Source organism: Canis lupus, chromosome 26 (assembly GCF_003254725.2).
Source record: "Canis lupus dingo isolate Sandy chromosome 26, ASM325472v2, whole genome shotgun sequence".
In the NCBI taxonomy this organism is placed as follows: Eukaryota; Metazoa; Chordata; class Mammalia; order Carnivora; family Canidae; genus Canis; species Canis lupus.
The window spans coordinates 28,346,145-28,372,034 of NC_064268.1; the positions used below are offsets into that span (position 1 = coordinate 28,346,145).

The following is a 25,890-nucleotide window of genomic DNA, read 5'->3' on the forward strand; positions in this document are numbered from 1 at the left end:
CCCGCGCAGGTGAGCGCCCCGCCCGCCGCCAGGCCCCGCCCCGCCCCGCCCCCGCCCCGCCCCGGCCCGGCCGGCGGGGGGACCGGGCGGATTCCTCGCGCGGCGAACCACATGATCCCATAAAACATTCATCGGCTCCGGCCCGCGCCGCCAGCGCCCCGCCGCCCGCCGCCCGCCGCCCGCGCCCCGCGCCCCGCGCCCCGCGCCCCGCGCCCGCGCCCCCCCGCCCGGCGCAGCGCCCCGAGCGCGCCCAGCCTCGTCCCGCGGCCGGGCCGGGGCCGGGCCGGAGCGGCGGCGCCTGGATGCGGACCCGGCCGCGGGGACACGGGCGCCGGCCCCCCAGCGACTTTCGGTCCTCGTCGCGCCCCGCCCGACCCCGACGATGAAGAGGGCGTCCGCCGGAGGTGAGTGCGGGCCGGGCCGGCGGGGCGGGGGCGGGCGCGGGGGCGCGGGGGGCGCGGGCGGGGGGCGCCGCAGTGCCGCGCCGGGAGGGGGCCCCGGGCGCCCCGGCCCCGGGAGGGCGGAGCCCGCGGCAGCAGGAAAAGTTGCGGCTTCCCGGGAAAGTTGGCGGCGGCGGCGGGGCCGGGGGCGGCGGGGCCGGGGGCGGCGGGGCCGGGGGCCGGGGTGGGGTCTGCCGGCCGGAAGGGCGCGGCCCGGCCTCGGAGCGCCCCGGCCCCGAAGGGGTTAACGAGCAGGGCTGCAGGAACGCGGGCAGCGAGCAGGCGAGCAGGGGCGAGGGGGCCGGGGCGCCGCCACCCTTGCCCCAGGACTCGGCTCAGGGCGCCCGGCGGCCCGGGGTCAGGCCGCAGCGGGACGAACGGGGGCGTTGGCGGCCGTGGAGGGCGTGGGGGGCGGGGCTGGCCCAGAGCTGCCCCCAGGGGGCTGACGAGGGGAGAAGGCGGGCTCAGACCCCCCACACCCGCAGCCTGAAGGCCCTGGGCGGGGGTGGGGGGCTGGGGGTGCTCAGCTAAGAGGCCCCAGAAGTGGTGGGGCTCCCGGCATCCGAGCGGATGCTGGCAGCCCTCATGGGACCCTGGGCTACCCTGGGCGAGGTCCCGAGAGAGGGGTCTGGGGGGGTGACCTCGGGCGAGGCGAGTCGGCACGCCCTGCCTGGAGGGTGCTCCCTTGGCGCCCACCCGGGCTGCCCTGCTGATGTCCGTGGTGCCGCAGGCTGCACACACGTTTCCTTGCACGTGCACGTGTCTACAAGGGCTGCACACTTGTACACCGCGTGTGCCCGTGCATGCCAGGCTGCCCCAGTGTGCACGCACACACACGCCGTGGATGCACATCCATGTCCTCGCCCCCGCCTGCACGCCCACGGCCACACATGCATGCACATAGCATGCCTGCTGTGGTCTCCACGCTTGGCACATGCTGGGGCCCCTTAGTGGGACCTGCTGCCTTGCCTACGTGCACATGTGTTGAGGGGGAGGCTCTGGGCAGCCAGAGCTCACAGATGGAGGGGCGAGAAACGGCTGCAGGACACGGCCCCACCTCTGTCTGCCTACCCCCGGGTCCTGGGAGTCTCCCTTCCACAGCCCGCTGGGTCTTTGTGTGTGTGTGTGTGTGTGTGTGTGACTCAGTATGGTTCTGCACGTGTGTGTCTCCGCACGCGTGACCGTATGCGCCTGTGGCCACATCAGCATGTGTCTCTTTGCCTCCAGCGTGGGTGACCAGGTTTTACCTGTCGTGTGCCCAGACGGGCTGTGACCAGGCTTTACCCAGATCTTCGGCAGAGGCACTGAGGGCGTGTGCAGAGGAGCAAATTCAACACGCCCAGCCTAGGGTGTGAGGCCAAAGCCCCCCCACCCCACCCCTGCCACTATTGCCCCTCCCCCCATGCTGGAGCCACAGTGCCGGGCAGTGAAGGCCCATTTCCAACCTCGAGGTCAACACGGTGACAAACAAACTAGACCCTTCCTCTGTGCTTTCTAGTCGCTGTCCTCGAGCCCAATGGGGTGCAGGTATGTGCCCACACTGAGGCTGACCCGGGGCGACCTCAGGAAGGCCCTGCCCTCGGGCCTGAGTCCCAGCACAGTAGGAGCCTTATTGGTAAGATGTTCTGTGGTGTGTCACCTGCCTCAGGTGGGGGGCGGGGGGCACTGAGGTAGGGGTGCTGGTGTCCCACTCTCGCTGTGGTAAGGAGGACGTCGGGCCGGGGCTTGGAGAGGCGGGGCCGTACTGCCTGGTGCCCATCCCTGTCCTTGTCTGTAGAATGGGGACAAGTGGGTCATCCTTATAGAGCGTGCGGGGGTGAAACAGGGGTGGGCCGGAGGTTGGGGCAGGCGCAAGGGCTGGCCACTTCTCTTCTCTAAGCGGGTCGAGGGAGGGAGAAGCAAGCTCCAGAGGACGAACCGAGCCGGGGGGTGGTCTGCACCCTACCACCGGGCAGAGGGCTGCTCGCAAGCCCTGGTTGCTGGGTGTAGGACGGCAGAACAGCCTGGATCTGGGTCCCCGCGCAGCCAGCCGTCGGTGGAACGACCTTGGGCGTGACAGTCCGCCTCTGTGTGCCTCAGCCTTCTCACCCGTCACTTGGGCCAGCAAGCGGGTCCGCCTTGTGGGTAGTCGGGGGCGCTTCCAGGTCAAGGTCCCCATGGGGTTCTGATGCCGGCGCTTTTGCCTTCAAAATACGCAAAACATCAACCCCCACACACCACCCCAGTCAGTGGTTCCCACAGATGACGTCCTCCCAGCACCCTCGCATTGCTGCTGGACCTCTTTTCTACCTGTTTGCAGATAAGGAAACAAAGGCACACAGAGGTCACAGGGGAGTTGGAAAGGGTGATGGGCAGCTGGGGAGCAGGAGGTGAGAGCCCCGCAGAAGGTGGAGGTGGCCAGCAACCCGCTTCCCCAGCTGCTCTGCCGCTCAGCAGCAGGGAGCCTGCCTCAGTTTCTCTATGTGGAGATTCACAGCCAGCTGGGGGTCCTGCAGTTGGGACGGGCCCTCTCCTGCGGTCACGGATGAAAGGTAGGGGAGAGGGCCAGGGCGTCTCAGGAGGCACGAGGGCTTGTGGGGTGCCTGTGGAGGACTCCCCACCGCCCGCGTGCCGGGCTCTGGGAGGTGGAAGGGGAAGTCTTGCTGTCTGGGGAACCCGAGGGCTGGCTGGAGACCTGTCCCGGGGCCAAGGACTCGTGTGCCGTTACTCATCGTCAGTGACAGACCACGCGGGGCTGGCGGTGTGTGGCCCTGGTTCCCCGTGCTTTCGGGGCCACAGCCTCCCCGCCTGCTGCCCCAGACCCGGGGACCTGTGCTCCCCCACGGCCGGTGCTGCCTCTGGGCTGCAGCCCCCCCTTGTTCCCTGCCCCAGGCCTGAATTCACGGATGACTGTGGCAGCTGGTGCAGCACCTGGAGGGGCCCGGCTGGCGGAGGCAGAAGGAACCCCTCCCCCGGGGCTGCCTTTCCTGCCCCCCCCTGGGCTGGAGGCCAGAGGGACTCCACGGAGCCTCAGTCTGTGTGGCCAGAAGGGGTCAGAACAGGGGCAGCAGGAAGGGGTTCCACGGTGAGCGAGTGAATCGCATCGAATGAGTGAATGGGTATGTGCAAAGGCATGTGTGAGTGTGTCAGGGGAGTGTGTGCGACTGTGACACCCTTGCCCTGGTCCCTGCTGCGGGGCTCCTGAGGGCTCCTGGCTGTGCCCCGCCCTTGGCCTGGTGGGCCCTGACCTCTGACCCCGGGCAGGGTTGCCTGTCCCTTGGTGGCCACCCTGGGCCTGGGCCTCGAGATCCATGGGAGCCAGGCTGGCTGCCCACCCCCACCCCGTCCCTCCAGCGGCGCTGCGGCACTGGCCCCCACGCCCCATTTCCCCTCTCAGGGTAACCCCTCGGCGCCTCTCCGTGTCCCCCACTCTGCGGCCCAGCTGCCCCATCCCAGACTTCGTGTTTGCTCCTGAGACACCCGTTCGTTCGCTCATTCATTTGTCCCTAGCCTGTCAGACCCTATTTGGAGGCGGGCAGATAAAGGGATGTGGTCCTTGCCCTCCCAAGTTTATAGGACTAAATGCTTTAAAGGACAGGTGGTCAAAGAGCCAAAAACAGAAGCCCAGGCAGAGGGTGGGCACGCCGTCCACACCCGCTGCATCTCCCCGAACCGTCACTGGAGCGTGTGGGCCCGGCCGGGTGTTGTGTGCTACCGTTTCTTCTTTTGTCGCTGTATTTTAAACATTTTGCACGTCGGGAACTATTCTTGTGCATCATGGGTTTACTGGTGTGTGTGGAATCCCTTCCTGAGGGTTCGCCATAATTTGTCCGAACTTGCCTCGGCCTCTCACACCAAGCAGGGTCCTGTAGCTGGCCCCCAGGGAGTGTCCCCAGGGCAGGCCCCGCAGGTCCCCAAGGGCGTGGCCACAGGCCCCCCTCCCAGCTCCTCCCAACGTTTTGTGGGTGGGCTCCCCAGGCCTCTCGCTCCCCTGGGGTCCAGTTTCTCCCTGGTAGTGGTGCAATCTGCTGCTGGGCCTTGGTCAGGACTCTGACCCTGGGGATGGCCCTTATGCAGCTGGGCTTCGGGCTGCCCCCCTCCCGCCGCTGCCCTCACCCTGCAGCGTCCTGACGGCCCTGTCTCCACGTGGGCCCTGCTGAGAGAGGATGAGGTTGGCCCACGGGGCACCATCCTACAGCCTCGACCGCCTGTACCCCCAGGACAGGGTCGCCGGGCCCAGGAGGGACAGCTGAAAGGCAGGGCCACGGGCAGGCCTCCCGGAGGGGCCTGTGTGGGCAGAGGCCGGGGACTTGGGTCGCCTGGGCTGGGCGCGGCAGGCTGTGAGCCCCAGTCGGGGCCCTGGTGCGTGGGGCTGGGCCGCCAGTGATGCGGGGAGCCCAGGTGGAGGGCCCCAGGTGTCAGGGGCCGCCGGGCTTGGTAGAGGCAGCCCGCCCAGCAGCGGGGGGCGCTCCTCTGCTCCCTGGTCAGCGCCTCGGCGTCCCTGACTGGCCATCACGGTCACACTCCGCGTCATTGAAGTTCCAGAGAACGTTGGTGGGGACTGAACGAGGATTTCGCGGTCAAGCAAATTTGGGACCGGCTGGGTTAAGCGGCGCTGACGGGTCTCACACACGGCAGGGTGTCCCCGGGCCTTGGGTTTGCAAGCAGGTCGGGCAGGGCCTCCGACGGGCACCCCTGGGCGGCCCACTGCAGGGACTGGTGAGCCCAGAAACGGTTTTGGGCAACTGGCTGAGATGCCTCCGAGAGCCTGAGGGAGACCTTTGGGCCCCAGGAAGGGGGAAGGGCCCCCGGATGGGTGGGCCGTCCTACACCCAAACCGTGCAGCCTCGGCACCTGGTGGGCGGGGGGACCACGCTCCTCCTGGCAGTGTGAGGCAATGTGCAAATTTAACCTTTGGGTTTATGACTCTATTTCTTTGCAGCAAATGTCACGGGAAATGTCAGGCTGAGGCTGAAGCTGGTGAAGGGCCCATCGAGGAAGGGGGTGGAGTGCCGAGGGGCTCAGGCCAAGGCGGGGCTCCGGGCCCCTCACCTCCTCCAGGGAGCCTTCTCGGATTGCCCTTCGCTTGCCTGGGCCCAGCGCCGTGTCCTCCATCTGTCCCAGCTATTGTGACCTTGTTGAGATGTTGCCTTTATTCACCTCCTGCCAGGGCCCAGATGGGGCGGGCTCAGAGGCCTGCCAGAAGCCTCCCCATCCCGAAGTCTGGGCAGGCGTTGGATTAGCCTGTGCAGCGCCGGCTCATGTGTGACCTTGGGCAGCACCCGCCCTTTCCTGGTCACCAGAGGCCTCTTCCGTAATCCTGTTGACCAGAGGTGCTGCTTCCGGTTCAGAGCCTTTGTGGGTGGGAAAACGCTCAAGTCTGAGGTGTGTAGGGTGCTGGGCTCTGGGGGAGAGCCATGGGGGCTGGGGGGCTGGACCCAGCATCGTGTGGCAGCTCCAGGCACACAGTAGGCGCTCCATCAGGGGCAAGGGACAGTGAGTACACGTGGAAGGTGGGGAGGCGGGGGCCGCAAGGCCAGCTGGGGACCCAGAGCCCCAGACTCACCTGCCGGCCCACCCACCGCAGCAGGGCCAGCCCTGAGGCCCAGCTTGGCTGTCACCGGGTTCTGCTGTGGCCCTCAGGTCCCGGCCATCACTTAGCAGGCATTTATTACCCCCCTGCTGTACGCCAGGCCTGTGCAGTTGAGCAGGGGTCTCAGGCCCTAGCTGCCCCCACCCAGCAGCTCTGAATCTTTCCCCTGCACGTGCAGCTCTGCTCTCTGGTGTCACAGGTCCCCTGGCTCCAGCCTGTCCGGTGCTGGTTACCCCAGAACCACCTGCCCCTCCGCCCCCAACATCTCCACCCAAGGGCCACAGTCCTGGCTGCCTCCCATCCTCGAAGGCGAGTCCAGTGACAAGTTGGGCTCCAGGGAAGTCTGTCCCCTTTTACCCCTCAGCGAGGGCCGGCCCCCTTCCAAGTCCACGGCCACAGATGCCCTCAGCTGCCTGCCTGCCATCTCGTCCTCCGTTCAGGCTCTAAGATGCTTTCCTAAAACATGTCACCCCAGCCAGGCCCCTCTGCCTAAACTCTCTCAAGTCTACCCCTGGGTGACCCCCATTGTTTTCAGGGCCTGGGCACTTCCTCTTCCACCCTCACTGGAAGGAAGCCTCCAGCTCCCTGGTCTCAGCACCTGACATGCACACCTGTGCCTGTGCTCCCTCTCCATGTCCCCAAGCCTGGCACCGGGGCTCCCTGAACGGTGGGGCGGTCCCCTGCTTAGCTCCCAGGAGACACTGGGGCTGACAGCTTTGGCCCTTGGGGACGGCTGCTGGCTGTCCGGTGCAGGCCAGTTGCCCGAGGTAGCTGCGAGAGGGCAGACCCCTCGGACCCTGAGGAGCAAAGGCACAGGTCTAGAGAGAGCCAGATGCCATCCTATGGTGGATGCCCAAGGCTGGGCAGTTAATGTCTGCATCGGGACCCTCCTGGCTTTAGCCCAGAGCCAGCTGAGCACCTGGGCATGTCACTCACTTTCTGAGTCTTCCTGTCACATGGGACACTCCGAAGGGGAGTCAGTGTTAAATGTCACCCACAGAGCCCAGCCTGTGGGATCCCCTGCCCTAGGCTGGAGCTTCCTGTGGAGATAGAGGCTGGTGATGGGGCTTCCAAGGGCCCTCAGTGGGTCATGGGGCCCCCACCTTCCAGGGACCCCTTGGGTTCCTTCACAGCTGCCCTGTCCTGAGGGGTCTTCGGTGCAACCCAAGCAGCAGGGTAGAGAAGGGCGTGTGGGCGCCCGTGCCCCCCGGAGCGGGAGCCTCTGTTGAGCCACGGGAGCACGGAGGAGGAGCCCCTGTGCACACCTGCCCCTGCCCACGGATCCTCCTGCCATGAGGGTCCTTGCTACCTGCCCCACGGGGAGTCTTGACTTACCAGTTCCTGCCAAGGGGAGCCAAGTGAGGAGTGGGGCTGGGAGGCCAGGGGGACTGGAGGTGGGACGCGCCGAGCGCAGGCAGGGCCAGCAGCAGGGGGGTCTGGAGGGGCCTCTGGGACCCCCATACTGGCAAGGAATCCCCGAATCCCAGCAGGAGTCTGGGCCAGGCAGACACTGGGCCTGGTCACCCCCTGCTGCCTCAGAAGGGGAATTCAAGGCCCCCCTGCCTTCACCATGTGGAGACTTCTGCCCCACAATTCACTTTGCAGCAGCTTTGTGGGGCGGTGGAAGGGGTGCCGCGTGGTCTTCGGCAGGGTGCAGGCGTGCATTCGGAGGGTGGGCCGTCTGCCCCCGCCCCCCCCGCCCCGAGGCTTCCAGCCCAGCACCACCCACCCCCAGAGACGGGGCTGGAAGCGGGATTACAGGGAAGGGCCAGCCACCGCCATAGCAGTGTCGGGAGGGCTGGGGGGCCCAAGGTCCCCCGGGATGCTCGCACCCAGCTCTCCCACCTCCTTCCACAGGCCTGTACCTGCCTCCGCAGCACACCCCAGCCAGGAACTGGGGGTGGGCCCTGGAGCTCTCCCTGCCCGCACCCTTCCCAGAGCCCCACCACCTTCCTCCCACGGCCCTCCACTGTCCACGGCCCTCAGCCACCCTGCCTGAGGCTCCTGCTCTCCCAGGACACATTTGGCCGGATGACGCTATGTGAGCCAGTGGCCTAGGAGCCTGGTGGGAACTGGGCTCCCAGGTTTTCTTGCGGGCTGAGCCCCAAGACCGCCCCCTGGGGGGGCCATCTGAGGAAGATGCAGGACCGTCACTGTCTCCCTGCAGTGAGCACTCCTCACCCCAGGGCATGGGGGCCCCCATATGACAGGGGCTGATGGGGGAGCTGAGGGGGGCCCTGGGGGCCCTGGGGTGTGGTTCCAAGTATGGCCTGGCAGGCAGCCCCCCAGCATCCCCTGGGCAGGACCATTAGCCAGGCACCGAGATGCACACTGGGGGTGGGGTCTGGGAGGGGGGCCCGGGCAGGTCCCTGAGGCTCACTTGTGTCTCCCTCCATTCTCTTGGTTAAGTGTTTTCCAGGCTTTAGTGTCAGGCCACCTGTGTTACGCAGCAGGGACCCCTGGGTTCTTTGACACGTGCTGCCCCCAAGGCCCCCCAGGTCCCAGGGACATACCCCAAAGCCCATGAGAGCCCCAGGAGAAAGAAGTGCTAGTAGGGGTGTGGTGAGGCCCCTGAGGCCCGGGCCCCCACCCTGAGGTCACAGTAGCCCCTGGGTCTTAAAGAGGCACTGGAGCTCTTGGCCTGGTGGGGGCTCCCGGGGTGGGGGGGCAGCAGAAGCCAGGAGACGCTGGGGCTGCCGCTGGGGAGGTGGGGGAGATGAGAGTTGGGTGAGGAGCTTGTGAGGGCCAGGAGGGGACCCAGGGGGGCCGGGGGATCTCGGGCAGGGAGGACAGGGTGGAGTGGACGGTGGCATGCCCCACCCCCCCCGGCCAGCCCCAGTGCGAGGCCAGCCCGCTGCCCTGTGTGCTCCCGGCCGTGGGACACGTGGCCCCGCACACCGGCCGTGTCCAAGCTGTCTTTCATCTCCCGGCCTCACAGCCCAATTTATGTCAGGCAGAGGCTGACACAGGGACAGGTGTGACAAGTGTCTGGCTTCCTGTTCGAAAATTGGCAAAAGAAAAACTCTCCCCATAAAGATATTCCATCTACATACCTCCTGGATGTCACGGAGAGGACCCGTCACGGCCGAGACAGATGGTGGCCCTAATGGACTCCATTCTTTACCTGCTGCTGGAGCCACGGCCCAGTCCCCAGGGTGGCCCGAGGCGAGTGGTGGCAGTGTGTGTGTGTGAGTGCGTGCATGTGTCTGTGTGCGTGCATGTGTGGGTGTGTGTGCGTGTGTAGTGTGTGCACGCACGTACGTCAGTGCCCCTACGGAGCCCTCCCAAGGCCACGGCTGGCTGTCTCCCCACTCCCGATCACGGGGAGCCTGACATAGGCATGACCCTCCTCATCAGTGACAAAGGGACCTGGGGGGGGTGCGGTGTGTTCCTAGAATTAGACAGACCCTCACCTGCAGGCCCTGCCAGGTGGCCAGCACCAGCACCGGTAAGTTCCCTAGACCCCCCACCCCGAGGCCCGGGGGGTCAAGACCTGCTTGGCATGTCACTCCCTCCGACTGATGCTTTCTTGCTGCCCAGGGCCCCTGAGAGGGAGTCCCCGGGCTGTGACCCTGGCCAGGCTCCAGGGCTCTGCTTGTTCACCTGCTCCCTTCAGTGGCCCCGTGGGAGTCCGGCGCTGGGGGCAGGAGTGAGGATGGACACCGCAGGCGAGGTGTGGGGTGGGGTGGGGGGGACGGGTCGGGAAGGGCCTGGCCTCCAGAGGCTGGCCCAGTGGGGCTCTGAGGAGAAGAGCCCTTCCAAGGAGATGTGTTGGGAATCAGGTAGGCATTCTGGAAAGGGGAACTGGCCGAGCAAAGGCTCATGGGAGCCAGCCACAGGGTCGGGGGCATGTGCCCGGGCGGAGGTGGAGTGAGGCTGGGTCAGGCACCAGGATGCCCCTTCTATCTGTGACCTGACCTCCCTTCCGTCAGGTGGGGGTGGTGGGTCCCTGCTGGGGTGACGGGAGGTACTCCTGAGACGATCCCACAGGTGAGCCAGGCATGTCCTGTGTGCTCACGGCGGACCTGCCCTGTGCAGGCCGCATGGTCTCTCCCTGCCCTGCGAGGTCGTTGTCATTATCCTCATCCTCCAGGTGATAGAACAGGGCCCACGAGGTTGGGAGGCCTGTGTGAGGCCCCAGAGAGGCAGATGCAGCGCCAAGGCCGGGCCTTCTCCTGCCCTCCTGCAGGCCCGGCTGCGGTGGGCAGGGACCCCACGGCCTGGGGGTCTTGGAGGAGGTCTCCCTGCCAGAGGACTGCCTCAGCCCACCCTTCTCGGGGCAGGACCCCCCCCTCCCCCATCCAGTGTTGGCACATGAGACCAAACAAACCAAACTGAAAACGTTTCCGATTTACCAGTTCGTACGTGTTGTAAAAAAAAAAATCTGGGCAAATGTATTCGGAGACGTAAGAGAGAAGTTGTATTAGTCAGCTCAGGCTGTCATAACAAATACCACAGACTGAGTGGCTTAAACAACAGAAATTTATTTTTTCACAGTTCTGGAGGCTGGAAGTCTGGGATCAGGGTGCCAGCAGGGTCCGGTTCTGGTGAGAGCTTTCTTCCTGGCTTGCAGATGGCCACCTTCTCGCCGTGTCCCCACGTGGAGACCATGAAAACAAGCCCTCCAGGACCTCTTCCTAGAAGGGCCCTAATTCCGTCATGGGGGCCCCACCCATGTGACCTCCTCTAGGTCCCCATCTCCCAAGGCTCCTCTTCCAAATTCCATCACACTGGGGCTTAGGGCTTCAACATAGGAATCTGGGGGAGACACAGACGTTTCTGTAATGGGAGTGACGTTGCTTTTGGCCTCGGGGTGCTGTTGTCACGCCCTCATGGGGATGTGAGTACCCCGTGGACTCCTGGGCCTGCACGTCCTCAGGGAGCACAGAGTCTGCAAGCTGCCTGTAGTGGTGGGCGTTTCTCGCATTCGTGCGTGACAGACATTTATGGTGTGTGCTGGTCACCAGTGTCCTGTCCCTGTGGAGCCCACAGCCCAGGGGGCAACCGACAGAAGCAAGTGATGCGGAGACCGGCTAAGTTGACCAGCGAGGTGTGTGGTGACGTGGGCACCCTGGACGGAGGAGAGGGGGTGTCAGGGACCCTGGGTCCCCCGAACTGCCCCTGGCCCTAGGATTTGTCAGGTTCTCAGACCCAATCTGTCCCTTCCACAGACGACCAACCCAGACCTGAGCGGTGAAGTCACCAGTGGTGCCTGAGCCGAGCTGGTGCCCCAGCCTCTCAGGCCTATGACAGCCGTGATGGGAGGCAGGGAGGCAGCTGGGGGGCGGGCAGGAGTGGGGCGAGGTGGGCACAGCCTGGTTTCCTGCAGCCCGGTCTGAGGGGAGGCTGTGACTACCTGCCCAGGGGATTGCAGGGTTTTAAGTGTCCACTTCCTGCAAGAGGTGCTGCTCGGGTGCACGGGCCAAAGGCACCCCATTCCCTGATCATCTGCTCCTTTCTCTTCACGGGGCTCCCCCGGCCCTGGGGGGCCCCCAAGGCTGCAGGGCCAATGGGAGGGGGGCCTCTGGGAGTGCAGGCTTCCTCACCTTTGCTGAGCAGTTACTGAGTGCCTGCTGTGTGCTGCCCCTCACACGGACCAACGGGGAAGCAGGCTGAGCCCCTGGGAGTTGGGGGCCACCTGGGGGCACCGCGGGGGGGACCAAGTCTGTCTGAGCTGGGCCTGGGCGTATGCTGGGGGAGGAGGGAATGAGGATGGGGGCGGGGTGTGTGTGAAATCACTAGGAAAACGTTTAGGAAAAAGAAAAATGCCTTTCTAGGCTTAATAAAGTTGAGCCATCCTTGGCCTGGGTAGGGAGGTGGGGGGAGTCCAGCCGGGCACCCGGCACGTCCTCTGCGGGGCGACAGGTCAGGCTGCCCCCAGCCTGAGGGTTACGTGGGGTGGGGGAGAAGGGTGGAACGTGGCCTGCAGATGGCCCCCTGACCCTGATGGTCCAGCCACGTGCCTGCGGTGATCCCCAGCAAGGGCTTCGGCTTTCAGGGGCTCCTCCCCGGGCCCCACCCTTCCTTGGCCCAGGGTGCGTGTGGGTCTTGGGTCTAGTGGGGCAGGCTGGGTCTCTTGGGAGCTTCCAGCAGCTGTTGGAGGTGGGGAGAGGCCATGCTGGAGCACCCGCACTGGCCCGTCTGGGGACCCGGGAGCAAGTGCTGAAGAATAAGGCGGCCCTGCCTAGCCCCTGCCCCCAAGGCAGCCAACCCCCTCCCACATGCCAGCTCCTGGCACAGCAGCCTCAGGAAGTAGCCGAAATACACTGACCTGCTTTTCCAAGAGGCAGCGGCGCCTGGTCCTCCCACCCTCACTGGTGAGAAGCCGCCAACAATTTCCATCCCAAATTGATTTCAAATAAGGAAGAGTTATCACACACAATCATATAGGAATAATTTATCACTCGTTAATAAAAGAGCAATTACTTATTCACGTCGCCCCTGCCTGAGTGCCGCAAGTTCAGTGGCAGAAACGCATTTGGGGCTCTCACTGAAGCCAAGCCTGTTTGTGTTCCGCCAAGGTCAAGGCAAACCCTCCCCAGGGGCCACAGACCCCCCCACTCTGGAGGCCTCATGTGCACCCAACCCCCTGCCAGGTTTACCTGCTGGGCCCCCTGCTCTTGGGGATCCTCAGTCTGGCCTGGAATCTCAGGTCTGTGAACTGGGCAGAGGAGGAGGAGCTGGGATGGGACTTTGTCCAGCTGTGGAAGGTCTGAGCACACAGCTGAATTTTCAGGCCAGAAGCTGTCCCGTCAAGGGTCTGAACTGTAGAGGCCTCTGGAGCCAAGAGCCCGGAGTGTCCCTAGAGATGGGGAACAACCTCGGTGACCCTTGGCTGAGCATGATGCCAAAGAGCTTTGTTCAGGGCCATGGAAATGCTGCTCCAGCAATCACAGGCCCACTTTCTCCTCCTGCACCCTGGAGATGCCTGCTTCGAAACCACATTCATCTCCACCTTCTAGCAGATACACTTTATTTTCTTTTTTATTTATCTCTATTTCTATTTCTGAGGTTTCAGTGCCAAATATACAGTCATTTGGAAAGATAAAATAGTCAGCCATATCTTGCTCAAAGTTAAAACCTGCACCCAGTCCTTTAGAGCTAGTCTGGAGAATTGGCTTGCCCTGCCCCAGCCCCCATTCCTCCTTGAAGGCCACCGCTGTTGCCTTGGTCCCTGTTTTTCCAAGTGGTTGCCTTCACATTTCCATGGCTCCTACCCCAGCCCCCTCTTCCCCAGCATTCTTCCCAGTGTGGTTGTCTCACTACCATCCCTTAAATTCATAACCAGTGTTTCCCAACCCGGGTCACATGAATGCCCTCCCCAGGTTGGAAGAATGTGTGTGGAGGGAGGGTACTTTGGTGACCTTTCTGCTCTTGTGTGGCCTCTGGTTTTCCTGGAGTTTACAGTTGATTTTGTCTTTTCTCTTTCGTCCCATCTACTATCTTCCTATGCTTTCTCTTCTCCACCTCAGGTGTTCTACTGGGTGTCTCATTTGACCCCAGGGAGGTCTGGCTCAGGTATGCTCTGGCCCCCTCATAACTGCCCAGGACTTCTGTCATCACCCAATATTTCCTGGGCCCCACCTCTTCCTCTTTCTGGGTTTATATCCTAGCTCTAGCTGAAGCACATCCTTAACTAACTCTCTAAAGAATGCACACTAAAGAATCCTTCATATGTTAGCAAACCTATTCAGGCTGGATTGGCCTGATCTGGAATTCCACGTTGAACATAATGTCCCTCAGAGTTTTGAAGCCATTGCGATTTTGTTATCTTCTTGACATCCAGTGTGCTGTAGAGAGGCCTGATGCCACATTCCTTTTCCCTTGGGAGCTTCAGGCCTCTTTTGAGCCCCAGGGGCCTGAAGTCACATCGTGAATATCATCTCTTATGCTAGGCACTTGCCCAGTGGAGGTCCGGGTCTTCAGCTCTGGGAGATTTTCTGGTATTATTTCTTTAATAACTTTTTTCTCCTCTATTTTCTTCATTTGCTCAGATATTTGACCTATATTTGTCTTCTGAATCTCATCAATTTTTTTTCTTTCTTTCTCTTTTTGTTTTTCTCTCTGGAAGACTTCCTTGACCTTGTTTTCCAACACTCCTATCGATTCTTTTTGGTAATTTTAGTAATTCTATTTTTAACTGCCAGGTACTCTTTTTGTTTTCTGATGGCTCCTTGTTCATAGTACCCTGTTCTTGTTTTAAATCTTCTTCTATCCCTGAGAGGACACTGATTAGATTTTTTCCTAATTTTTATTGATTCCCTGCACTGTCTCTGTTTCCTCTAGAGTTGTTCTCCCTCTTGTCTGCATTAGAGTCTTTTCTAGATGCCTAGTTTTCTGGTCACGTGGTCCTAGAGAAACACTGTTGAGAGTGGGGCTTATCAACTGGCAGGTTTGGGGTGATCAGGAAGGAGCTACCCTGAGCACCCCCAGAAGCCTATGGTGAAGACCCTTTCCCCGGGTGCTTCTCCAGGGGAGCAGGTCCATCTCCCTGGTCCTTGCCTTTCTTAACACATACTCCATCATCATCACGTTGACTCTCAGGGAGGAGGGATGACCACGAGTCTCTAACACAGGGGGGTAGGTGGTCAGGGAGGAGAACTACCAAGTGTGCCAGTGTTCTGTGAGAAGCAGCAACAGCTTGAGGCCATGCTGTAGCACAGGCAAGGATCTCTCATGACTCAAGCTGGGCTGCACTGGGCTCCAGGCCTGTCTGTGCACCTCCTTGCTCCACTGAGGCTGAGCCTGACGGCGGGAGTGGGGGAAGTGGCTCTAGGCATGCTTATGGTGCAGCCTGGCTGCTAGGCCCTCCTCCCATACCCTCCTCCTGCCTGAACACAACCTCTCTGGACAAAGCAGGGCCATCAGGCCAGGCAGGAATGGGGCTCATGACTGCTGGAAGCAGAGCAATCGGTATGGCTCCAGGATGCCACCTCTGAGTTGTGGGCCTCACCTCCCTGGGTTCATCAGCTGAGATGGGGCTGATCTAAGGTCTTCTGGGGAGGCAGGACACCAACCCCAGAGCCGGAGGCATCTCAGGGTCCCAGGGAGGCTGGTGCTAGCCTGTGGTCATCCTTACGTCGTGGATGTGGAGACAGACCCAGAGCTGGCCAGCAGCTTCCCCAGCCACTCCACAAAGTGGTATTGGGCCCACATCTGATCCTGGGACTACCAGACCCCAGGGCCTACTAGCCCAGGGAACAATAGGCTTGGGCCAAGGGCGAGGTGCAGGGGGTTCAGGGAGCCCAGGGCATGGGGGTGTGTGCTCAATAGCTGGCCAGCTGTGGGGAGAACAGCTGCCCCTCAGCTGTATCTGTCTCAGGCTTGGGGCCTGCTCTGGTCACCTGGGGCAGTAGCAGGGGTTCTTAGGCCCTGTCCTCTGGCCTCAGCTGGCGGTCATGCTCACCTCCCCTCACTAGGCCCACCCAATGCCCTTGTCTGAGGAGTGAGGCTGATGGTCATCCCCTTGCTGTGCTATTGGATGTCATGTGATCTCAGGAAGTCTTGTGCCTAGAGAAGTCCCGGGAGGCCAAGGGCCCTGTCTCTCCCCTCTCCCTCCCTGTTCTCCCTGGTACAGGCCCAACATGGACTGACAGGGCCTTGATGGGAGACATGCTTGGCCAAGAAGCCCCGCACAGCCTCAAGACACCAGTGCTGAAATGGGCATCCTTGGGCCACGACCCTGCTCAGGGATGTCTGGTGTCCACCTTGCCCTGGCCCTCTGCTCACCCACTTCTGGGGCACCCCACCTTTGTGTGAGGCTGGCTGCGCTTCAGATTGGCCTTAGGTTGGTCCCAGGCTGGTTCTCAGCTGCCTGTGATCTGAGAGCCTCACACATGGCCTATGTGATGATGAGGATGATGATGGTGTTGGTGACAACAATCTGGGCTTCCACAACTCACTTTCCATTCAAGATCCTGGCCAGAGGTCCACAGGGTGGTCTGGGGGGCAGCCTACTCAGTGTTTGACCACCGGCCCCCCAACAGCCTCTTTAGCAAAATCATCGTTTTTCTTTTGACCTACACACCATTTGGGGGTCATCTTCCCTCCAGCCCTCCAAGGGACAGCCACACTCTGTCCATTCTGGCAGTGTGCTTTCAGCAGGACAGTGGCCTTCTCTGACCCTTGGTTTCCTTTTCGTTAAGTGGGGGTTCAGGTGACCTCTGCAGGGCCACTGTGAGGATGAGGATGGCAATAGTCACACGCAGCAGGTGGCCTGTGTGCTCTGATCACAAGCCGAGCTTGTATTTCTTTAAAGGGCCACATCCTGAACAGTTTCAGCTCTGTGGGCCACACCGTGTGTGGGAACTCCTCTACTCAGCCATTGGAGTGCTAAGCAGCACCATAGACACCCAGGTGTGGCCATATGCTGATAACCCGTTATTTACAAAGACAGGTGGTGGCTGGTGGGCTGGTTTGTCGGATGCCAATGGAACAGGAGCCGTGAGGACCCATTGGTTCAGACGAGGGTTTCACTCTGGTCACCTGGACATGGTGCCCTGGCAGGTGGTGGCCGAAATGGGAGCATCTCATCACTGCCTCTGGAAACCCTCATCCCCTGGAAAGGGCCAGATCTCGTGGCCCTGCCCACTTGTCTCTGTCCAGGGACACTCACCAGCCCTCACTGGGCTTCTCCATGGTCTGAGCAGGTGCTGCCCCTCCCTCCCCACCCCAGCTGAGTTACAAAGCCCCTGAGCCCCCTTCATTCTTTACACCCTTCCCGAGGCCTGACTGCCCTGGTCAGGAGTGTTCGCGAGAGCTCAGCTGCCCTAGGACAGATGAGGTAGGCTGCAATCCAGCTGCTCCCGCAGGACTAGGGCTGATCTGAGTCAGACCGCCGAGAGGCAGGACTGGCTGAGCCCAGAGGGCAAGGGGACGGGGGCCTCCCGAGACCTGCACTTGTCTTTTCATAGTAGAATAAATCCTACTCCTACAGAAGCCACCTGCCTGCCTTGTCGGTGATGTTTGACAAGTGCCCAGGTCTCCAGAGCACGTGGGGACACGCCCTCCTGTCTTCTCCCATTGCAGTGCAGCCCTGCTTCCTGGCAAGAGCTCTCCATGTCTGTCCAGCCGCATCACAGCAGCCCTCTGCTGTGTGGCCGGCTCACCCACTGTGCCCTGACCCACCCAGGCTCTGGCAGCCGAAGGCCCAACAGTGTACCCCTAGAGTGCGCACCGTGTGTTCCTGTAACACGCACCTGTGTGCTACTACAGCATGCACCCTGAGTGTGCGTTCCCATAGCATGCACCCCAAGGGGTGCATGTTTCCTACAGTGTGTACCCCAAGTGGGTGTTCCTATAACACGCACCCTCAGCGGGTGTTACTATAGCGTGCACCCCAGGTGTGCGCAGAGGAGTGCACTTCTGCACTGTGTCTGCCCTGTTGGAGGCTGATGCTCTGGCCTCGCAGGGATGGTCAGCTTCTGGCAGGTATCAGGTGCAGGGTCCTGGGAGGAGGTGGGATGTGTTGGGGTGGGCAGGACCCAATACTGTTGGTCCTGCCAGCTAGGCGCCCAGTCCTGGATAGGAGCTGGCAATGGGAAAGGATCAGGGAGGCCAGATGGGCATGGTGGTGGGTGTGTGGCAGTGCAGGCCCCAGGCCCCAGCGCTGGGAGGGCCCCACTTCTGAGCTGTCCCCTTGGGGCAGGGCAGGCCATTTGGCCACCAGCTGATTCCTCCTTAACATCCTCTGGGGACTTGAGCCCGTGCTGGCCGCCAGATTGAATTAGTTGAGGGACCAACTGATGAGCAGTTGTGGAGACAGATTCTCCAGGTAATTAGGCAGTGGATGTTTGTTAGGGGTCTGGTGGAGGGGGGTGGGGGATGCTAGCTGAATCCCTGGAGTCAGGGGGGTGTCCTGCACCCTGGGCAGGTTTTCAGCCGAACAGAGCTTCCAGATGCTGGCATCATCAGCCCTCCGTGTGGGACTCCTTGGGGCGGGGGGGTGGCAGCAAGGGATATGAGCGTCAGGCAGAAACATGGGCTGGGCAGGGTGAGGTTTCAGAGCCCTGTGGTCCAGCCGCTCAGCCTTGACCAAGGATGGATTCCCAAGGCGTGGTCACAGGGCTGAGGATCCCCCCCATCAGGAGGTCTGCTGGGACACTCACCCTGGCAGTGGGCTCTGGTGCTCCTCCCCTGGCAGCTCCTGATGTCTGGGGCCAGGTGGGGATTCCATGGCCCCCTAAATCTCCCCCCCGACATATGGCACATGCCATGCAGCAGGGTGACCACCTAGCCAGCCTGCTCCTTGACCATAAGTGTTAGACGCCGGGGACCGGTCTGCTCACAGTGCTCACAGTGTCCAGCGCTGCCCCTGTTGTGGGGTATCCCCTCAGGAGCACACCCTTAGTGTGAGCTGTGCATCCAGGGCCTCTGGCCCTCAGGTGGGCCAGCCCCTCCTCCAGCAGCCTTGGTTTCTTTGATTTGAAAGGGACCCAGCGCCCTCCCAGGTGCTGTGTTAGCTGAGAAATTCAAGGGGGGGACCATAGCTTAGGTTAGGGGGTGGGGGGAATGGTAAAGTGGAGATGGGGGAGCTTTAACTCCACTGCCAAGCAAAGCCTTTTAGCAATTGCTCGCCGTGGGGTTTGGAATCCTATGAGTCCCGGGACTGTGAGCAAATGGCCTCCCTCCTAAACATCATTTCCTCCCTGTAAAATAGGAAAATAAAATAGGCCTCTAGCAGGATTCAGCGTCTACTCTTGGCACTGAGTCCGCTGCACACTGAGTGCATTCAGGAGGCTGCTGCTGCTCGCTCCGCCTGCGCTGGGCCTCAGTTTCCCCCGCAGCAGGCAGCTTGGCCTGCTGGAAGTGCTCGGCCCCGGGTCCAGTGCTCTCCCTCCCCGGCAGGTGACCTTGCCTGCTATCGACCTGGCCTGCCCCTGCAGCTGCCAGCCCCAGAAGATCAATGAGGAGTGGGGCCTCGAGGGCATGGCTGGCAGCAGGAGGTGCAGGCCGTCTTGGGGTGGGCTGCCCCCCGGAGCTGCTGCCGCCCTCCCCCACTGCTGCCCCCACCCCCGGGCGCCAAGGAAGGGGCTGGGAAACTCCAAGGGCGGGCACGCTGCCTCCTGCGCATGCCTGTGGGGTGGAGGACAGACGGAAGGGGGTGTGGGAGGGCGGTGGCAGGTGGAGGGGGCGGGCTGGCAGGGGACAGGAAAGGGTGAGTGTGGCGCTGCCGGGGTGCCTGACCCTGTGCGGTGTGTGGACGCCACCAGCCCCCTACCCCCGCCCAAGGCTATTTCTGGCCTTGGTGTGCTGAGCTGTGGCCTCTTGTTTTGCTGTTTAACTGTGGTCTGTGACGTGACCTTTCTGGGGACATTCTAGGTGATCGAGAGGGTCCTGAGCTGACCAATGTCCTGGCTGTACTACAGCTGCCCAGCCCCCGCCCCCAGCCTACTCACCCCAGTCTCCTGGGGGCGAGGGGGGCAGACAGCCACTCAGAGCCTCCCTGGAGATGCCCCCCCAACCACAGATGGCACAGGAGGGAGCCAGGTGCCCCTGGTGCCGCCTGCACGCTCGCACCCAGTGGCTGCCCTTCAGGCTTGGGCTTGACATGCCCCCTGGACCATTTCGGAAGTGAAATGGAGCAGTGGAATGGAAAGTGAAAGGAGCAGGCCAGGGATTAACTGCTCTCTATCTCAGTTTCCTTTTTTTTTTTTTTAAAGATTTTATTTATTTATTCAAGAGAGGAGACACACGGAGAGAGGCAGAGACCCAGGCAGAGGGAGAAGCAGGCTCCACGCAGGGAGCCCGATGCGGGACTCGATCCCAGGACCCCGGGATCACGACCTGAGCCGAAGGCAGATCCTCAACCACTGAGCCACCCAGGCTCCCCTCTACCTCAGTTTCCTAATCTGTAAAATGGGTTTGTGATATTGTAAAGAAAATTGATTCTTAGGCTGCTCCGACTCACGCCTTCTATGCCAACGAGTAGACCCTCGTACCGCCCCATGGCAGCGGGGAGGCCCAAGGGCACTGACCGGGGCTCTGGGCAAGCAAGATGCCAGCCCTGCGCTGTACCTGTGGCCTCACAGCAGTGGGAGAGGGTGGCGGAAGTGCCCCGTAGGACTCGGGGGCTGCACACCTACATCCCTCAGCCCAGGCTAGGGGACCCCGAGAGAAGTAGAGGCCAGGGAGCACAGCAAAGGCCCCCTGGGTGCCTACAGCCTCTGGCAATCCCTGCTCCCGAGCTGCTGACCTCAGCAGCTGCCTGCCCGCCCACTGGCTCCTGCGGCTGCTCGTGAGTCCCCAGAAGCCTCCCACCCTTCTCCTCCCTGTTCCTCCTGCCTCCCCTTCCTCCCCCACACCCTGCAGTGACCATGAAGGAGAACCCGGGCCCTTTGCTGCCCGGAGGGTGGGGCAGGGCAAGCAGTACAGGTGCTGTTTGGGGCCACTCCCAGGCCCATTGGGATTTGGGCTCCAAGGCCTCATCAGCTGTCATTCCTGCCCCATCTGGCTGCCTTAGTGGGAGAGGCCCTGAGCGGAATCCAGTCACTGCTCCCTCCACAGCCTCCCAGTCAGGAGTGGCCTGTCCTCCCCCAACGGTGGCCCTTGGGCCATCTCCACTGCTCCTGAGGCCGACCTGAGCTGAGGAGGGCGCTCCTCCCGTGACCCCATGGACCTCTCCATGGGCGGGGCGCTGGAGAAGACCCCTGCCAGGGCCATTCTGTGCTGAGGCCTAAGGAAAGAAGGGGCAAGAATCTGCCCCAGGGATGGCAGGAGAGGGACTGGTTTGGGTTTGTGGAAGTTCAGGAGGCCAGGCGGCCTGGTGGGGGGGCATGCCTTGCTGTGTGAGCCAGGGCTGCGGCGGGGCTCGCCGCCTCGCCTCGTGTTTGGAGTGGAGTGCTCGCTGAGAGCAGGAACCACTGAGGCTGGGCACGAGTGCGAGGTGGGGCTGAGGGGAGGGGCTAGGAGGACAGATTGGGGGATGGGCCAGGTGGGGACCAGGTGGGGAAGGGTGCTCTTTAGGGTTCAGAGGGGTCAGATGAGTGACTGGGTCCAGCCCCAGGGTGGGGTCAGGGATGGCCATCCTGCAACCTGGCAGGGCCTCCTGTGTCCCTAGGGCCCCTGCTGTGAATATGAACACAGGCTGCAAAGTTGGGTTTGATTATCTCATAAAAAAGATGCCCCCTCTGCTTGCTCAGCGGAGGGGTTGCCATGGAGACCAGCAGGCAGGCCCCAAGGGGGGCCAGGCTGGAGCCAATTACCGTGGCTGCAGCGAGGAGAGAGCCCACCGCTGGCCGCTGCTCTGGCAGCAGGCCTGTGCAGAGGGACCGACCCTCACAAGTTGGTTTCTGAAAAGCAGCTGGCTCAGCGGGAACGGAGCTATGTCTGTGCCTGACGCCCCATTCCCGGCAGGGCCGAGCCACACGGCTGCTCCGCCACTCAGCCCCCTGGCGTGGCTCAGCCCCTGGCGTGGCTCAGCCCGAGCCCGGCTTGGGCCATCCTTGCAGTGGGTGTAGCCCCAAGCACGTGGCTTACGGCCTCCTGGGGGCTCCGGCTGGGGAGGGCTGGAGGCCGGAGGAGCCGCTGGTTCTGGTGAAGTCGGCTGAACCTGACACCAGCCCAGCTCACGGACCACGGCGGCAGGCCTGGCCGCCACCGGACCACTTGGCCGGTGACCTGGCAGGCGTGGTCACGGTGGGTGGCTGCTGGCATCGCCTGGCTGGCGGGGTGGCCCGGTTTGATGACTTTGGCACGGTTGTGACGCAGCATGATTGGTGACGTGGCCCATCCGTGGTGGTGAGGTCCAGAGCCCGGCCCGGTGAGTACCTGGGGCCCCCATCCCACCCTGCCCCACGTCTTCCTCTCCCGTGAGTCCTCAGGGACAGGAAGTGCTGTGTTCATAGCATAGTTACATCCCATGACAGGTGAGCGCTGGTGACAGCTGGCATAATCAGGCCCGACTTTCCTAAGAAGCCCCATAAGGAGAGAGCCTGGAGAGGATGTCAGCAGTTTAAATGGAACAGCAGGCTGAGGGGGCCCCCTCACAGCCTCCTGTGCGTGGCCACCGGGGAAGGGTGCCCTGGGCTCCCGGAGTTCTGGGCCAGGCCGGCCTCTCTGGACTCCCATCCATGGCCCAGCCTTGGAGGTTGACAGAACAAAAGGGCCACATGAGCCCCCAGGGTACGGGTGCCCATCCTGGGGACCAGAGTCCAGGAGGGCACACTCCTTACAACCATTGCACATGCTGGCCTCACTAGGACTCTGGACTTGGGGTGTGCATCCGCACTGGCCCAGACAAAGGATCCAGTGGGGCGAGGACCCCAGCGTGAGTCGGGGGCGGTGGGGCGGGGGAGGCCAAGGTCACAGCTCTGGGTAGGGGACGCTGCCCATGGTCCTCTCCTTCCTCCCACCTGGCTCCAGCCCCAGCACTCAGCCGGCCTCATGTCTGCAGAATCCTGCTCTTAGCTAACTGCCAAGAAAGGTGTTAGCTGTCAATGCAGGTGTTAGCTGTCAACGAAGGTGTTAGCTGATAACTCCAGTGTTAGCTGATAAGCCATAACCCTCCCAGGGGGATTCACATTTTAATAGACTCACTCCTGAAGGAGGAAAGAACCTTTGGCATTCAAAGAAGGGGCTCGAATGGTGGGATGATAGGCGGTGAGCTTCATATTGGGGTGTGTGGCTCTGCTGGTGAGACCAGGGTGGGTGCAGCACCCCAGGAGTGTAGGTCTTTGGTGAGGGAGGCCCTGTGCGTGTCTGGCCCGGAGACGGTGGGGGCTGGGGATGGAGTATGAGTATGAGGAATTGCGCAGGCATCGATTGCCTGCAAAGGAGTAAGCTCCTCACCCGGGGAGGAGATCAAGCAGAGAATGAGGCCGAGGGGAGGAGGCTGCAGGAGGAGTTCCATGCCAAGTCAGGATGTGTGGAGGAGGGAGCAGCCTGTCTGGAGGGGGCTCGCAGGGCTCACCTGCCTGCCCTGCTGCCCCTGCCCTCAGGCATCCGGCTCCTGATCCCGTGAGAGCAGAGTTACTCGGGAGCCTGCGGTGCCGGTAGTAGTTGCGTTTGGTAGGACGCAGGCCCCCCACTACGGGAGGGCTGCGGGGCTTGTGGCTCTCCACTCTAAGGCCCTGTGGTTTCCCCATTAAAGCACAGCTTTTTGCAGTGGTGAGGCCTCCTCAGACTCTGGGCAGGCCTGGGGCCTCAGGGGCTCTGGGAGCCTGGGCAGGGGGGCCTGTGCAGGGCACGGGGTCTGAGCCATAGTGCCTCCCTTCCCGCAGCCTGGGAGGGCCCTCGGAAGAGCCGCTGCAGAAACTGCTGGAGCCCAGCATCTGTGTGAGCTCAGCCGGCCTCTCTCCCAGCCTGGCCTGTGGGCTGGTGAGGCAGGGGACAGGCCAGGGACAGTGCTGGGACTGACAAGGATGGTGGGCAGGCTTGGGGTGGGGGCGAGGGGCTCGCTAGAGTACTGAGAAGGTATCTGCAGGCATGAGTGTCCATCTCGGGAGGGCTTCAGGTGGGCCTTGGTCGTGACCCAGCTAACCTCGAGCGGCTGGTGTGGGCATGTCAGCTTGGACGTCTGAGCGCTGGGCAGGGTGGCCTGGGCATCTGCAGGGGAGCTTTCTCAGTGTGGAGCACGTAACTCCCCCGGCAGGTTTTACTGCGGTCGTCTCCATGTGGCAGATGCAGCAGGGATCACAGCACCTGAGTTTTCAGGAATGACAACGTGTCCTAGGCCCGGCGCAGGGCCCTCCCGAGGACTAATCGCAGGGGCCAGCCTGGCTCCAGCCCGAGCCGCAGCCTCGCAGGGCCCTCTGCCTGTTAACCACCTTCTCCTCTGCCCACAGGGAGCCAGCTGCTGGCCTGGGTGCTGTGGCTGCAGGCGTGGCGGGTGGCAGCACCATGCCCAGGCGCCTGCGTCTGCTACAATGAGCCCAAGGTGACGACGAGCTGTCCGCAGCAGGGCCTCCAGGCCGTGCCCACTGACATCCCGGCCTCCAGCCAGCGCGTCTTCCTGCACGGCAACCGCATCGTGCACGTGCCGGCCGCCGGCTTCCGGGCCTGCCGCAACCTCACCATCCTGTGGCTGCATTCGAACGCGCTGGCCCGCATCGACGCTGCTGCCTTCACCGGCCTGGCCCTCCTCGAGCAGCTGGACCTCAGCGACAATGCGCAGCTGCGTGCCGTGGACCCCGCCACGTTCCGGGGTCTGAGCCGCCTGCACACGCTGCACCTGGACCGCTGCGGCCTGCGGGAGCTGGGCCCGGGCCTGTTCCGAGGCCTGGCCGCCCTGCAGTACCTCTACCTACAGGACAACGGGCTGCAGGCGCTGCCCGACGATGCCTTCCGCGACCTGGGCAACCTCACGCACCTCTTCCTGCACGGCAACCGCATCCCCAGCGTGCCCGAGCGCGCCTTCCGCGGCCTGCACAGCCTCGACCGCCTCCTTCTGCACCAGAACCGCGTGGCCCGTGTGCACCCGCATGCCTTCCGTGACCTCGGCCGCCTCATGACGCTCTACCTGTTCGCCAACAACCTGTCGGCGCTGCCTGCGGAGGTGCTGGCGCCCCTGCGTGCCCTGCAGTACCTGCGGCTCAACGACAACCCCTGGGTGTGCGACTGCCGGGCTCGGCCGCTCTGGGCCTGGCTGCGGCAGTTCCGCGGCTCCTCCTCCGAGCTGCCCTGCAGCCTGCCCCCGCGCCTGGCCGGCCGCGACCTCAAGCGCCTGGCGGCCACCGACCTGGAGGGCTGCGCCGCGGCCGCCGGGCCCTCGCGTCCCATCCGGACGGGCGGGCCGGCCGACGACGAGAGCCCGGGCCTCCCCAAGTGCTGCCAGCCGGACGCCGCAGACAAGGCCTCGGTGCTGGAGGCCGGGAGGCCGGCCTCGGCCGGAAATGCGCTCAAGGGACGCGCGCCGCCCGGCGACAGCCCCCCGGGCAACGGCTCTGGCCCCCGGCACATCAACGACTCCCCCTTCGGGACCCTGCCGGGCTCGGCGGAGCCCCCGCTGACCGGGCTGCGGCCCGAGGGCTCCGAGCCCCCGGGGCCGCCCCCCACCGGCCCCCGCCGGAAGCCCGGCTGCTCCCGCAAGAACCGCACCCGCAGCCACTGCCGCCTGGGCCAGGCGAGCGGGGCGGGCGGCGGGGCGGGCGACGCCGAGGGCTCGGGCACCCTGCCCCGCCTGGCCCGCGGCCTGGCCCCGCTGGGCCTGGCGCTGCTGCTCTGGACGGTGCTCGGGCCCTGCTGACCCCGCCGCGGCCACGCGTGTACATAGGGGCCCCCCGACGGGCGCCGCCCGCCCGCCCCGTCTCCACCCCGTCATGTTTACAGGGTGCGGCGGCGTTTGTTCCAGAACGCCGCCTCCCACCCGGATCGCGGTATATAGAGATATGCATTTTATTTTACTTGTGTAAAAATATCGGACGACGTGGAATAAAGAGATCTTTTCGTAAGCTGTGGCCTCTCGGGCTGGGTGCTGTGGGCAGCGAGAGGCCCGCGGGCCCCGGGAAGCCCCGCGAGGGGAGGGAGCTGCCTGCCGCTGGGCCCCGTGGCACCCCCGGTGGTTACCGGAGCTGTGTCCTGCCCCTGCCCCCCTCGCCGGCCACGGAGACCCGTGTCATTCGGCAGGGCGCCTTGGCCACCTGTCCTTCCCGCTGGGCTGGTAGCGGCACCTGTCCGGGGAGGGCTGTGTGTCCGGCACAGACACACCGGGCTCACGGGAGCGGGTGGGGGCTGCCTTTGTGGGATGACTGCTCTGCAGTCCCCCGAGCTCCCAGCCTTCCTCTGGAGCCAGCCCACCCCCCAGCTGCTCTCCAGCTCCATGTGGGTTGGGGTGGTCCCAGGAGGACCATGTGTGGGTCGAAGGGTGGCCCTAAAGGAGAGCTGAGTGGGTGAGGCCAGGCTCCTCCCATCCGAGATCTAGAGGGGGTGGTGTGTACCCTC

The 25,890-nt window shown here is 63.3% G+C and overlaps 1 protein-coding gene across 2 annotated transcripts; it reads left to right on the forward strand.

Moving 5' to 3' along the window:
* Nucleotides 1–127: 127 nt before the first annotated feature.
* RTN4R (reticulon 4 receptor) lies at nt 128–25,400 on the forward strand. Of its 2 annotated transcripts, none has more exons than XM_025474783.3 (2): nt 128–404; nt 23,796–25,400. In XM_025474783.3, exons 1-2 carry the CDS (start codon nt 383–385, stop codon nt 25,193–25,195), a joined length of 1,422 nt encoding a protein of 473 aa, XP_025330568.1. In that variant the 5' UTR covers nt 128–382; the 3' UTR covers nt 25,196–25,400. The 2 variants fall into 2 exon arrangements, with proteins under 2 accessions (XP_025330568.1, XP_035562372.1); XM_035706479.2 differs by lacking the exon at nt 128–404 and adding an exon at nt 2,328–2,971.
* Nucleotides 25,401–25,890: the final 490 nt, after the last annotated feature.

Excerpts from the sequence above, each read along its gene's own strand:
- RTN4R (XM_035706479.2), top strand. The coding sequence starts at position 2,788 with ATGGGCAGCTGGGGAGCAGGAGGTGAGAGCCCCGCAGAAGGTGGAGGT. Across the intron at positions 2,972-23,795 it reads CCTGCGGTCACGGATGAAAG|GGAGCCAGCTGCTGGCCTGG; the intron begins GTAGGGGAGAGG and ends CTCTGCCCACAG.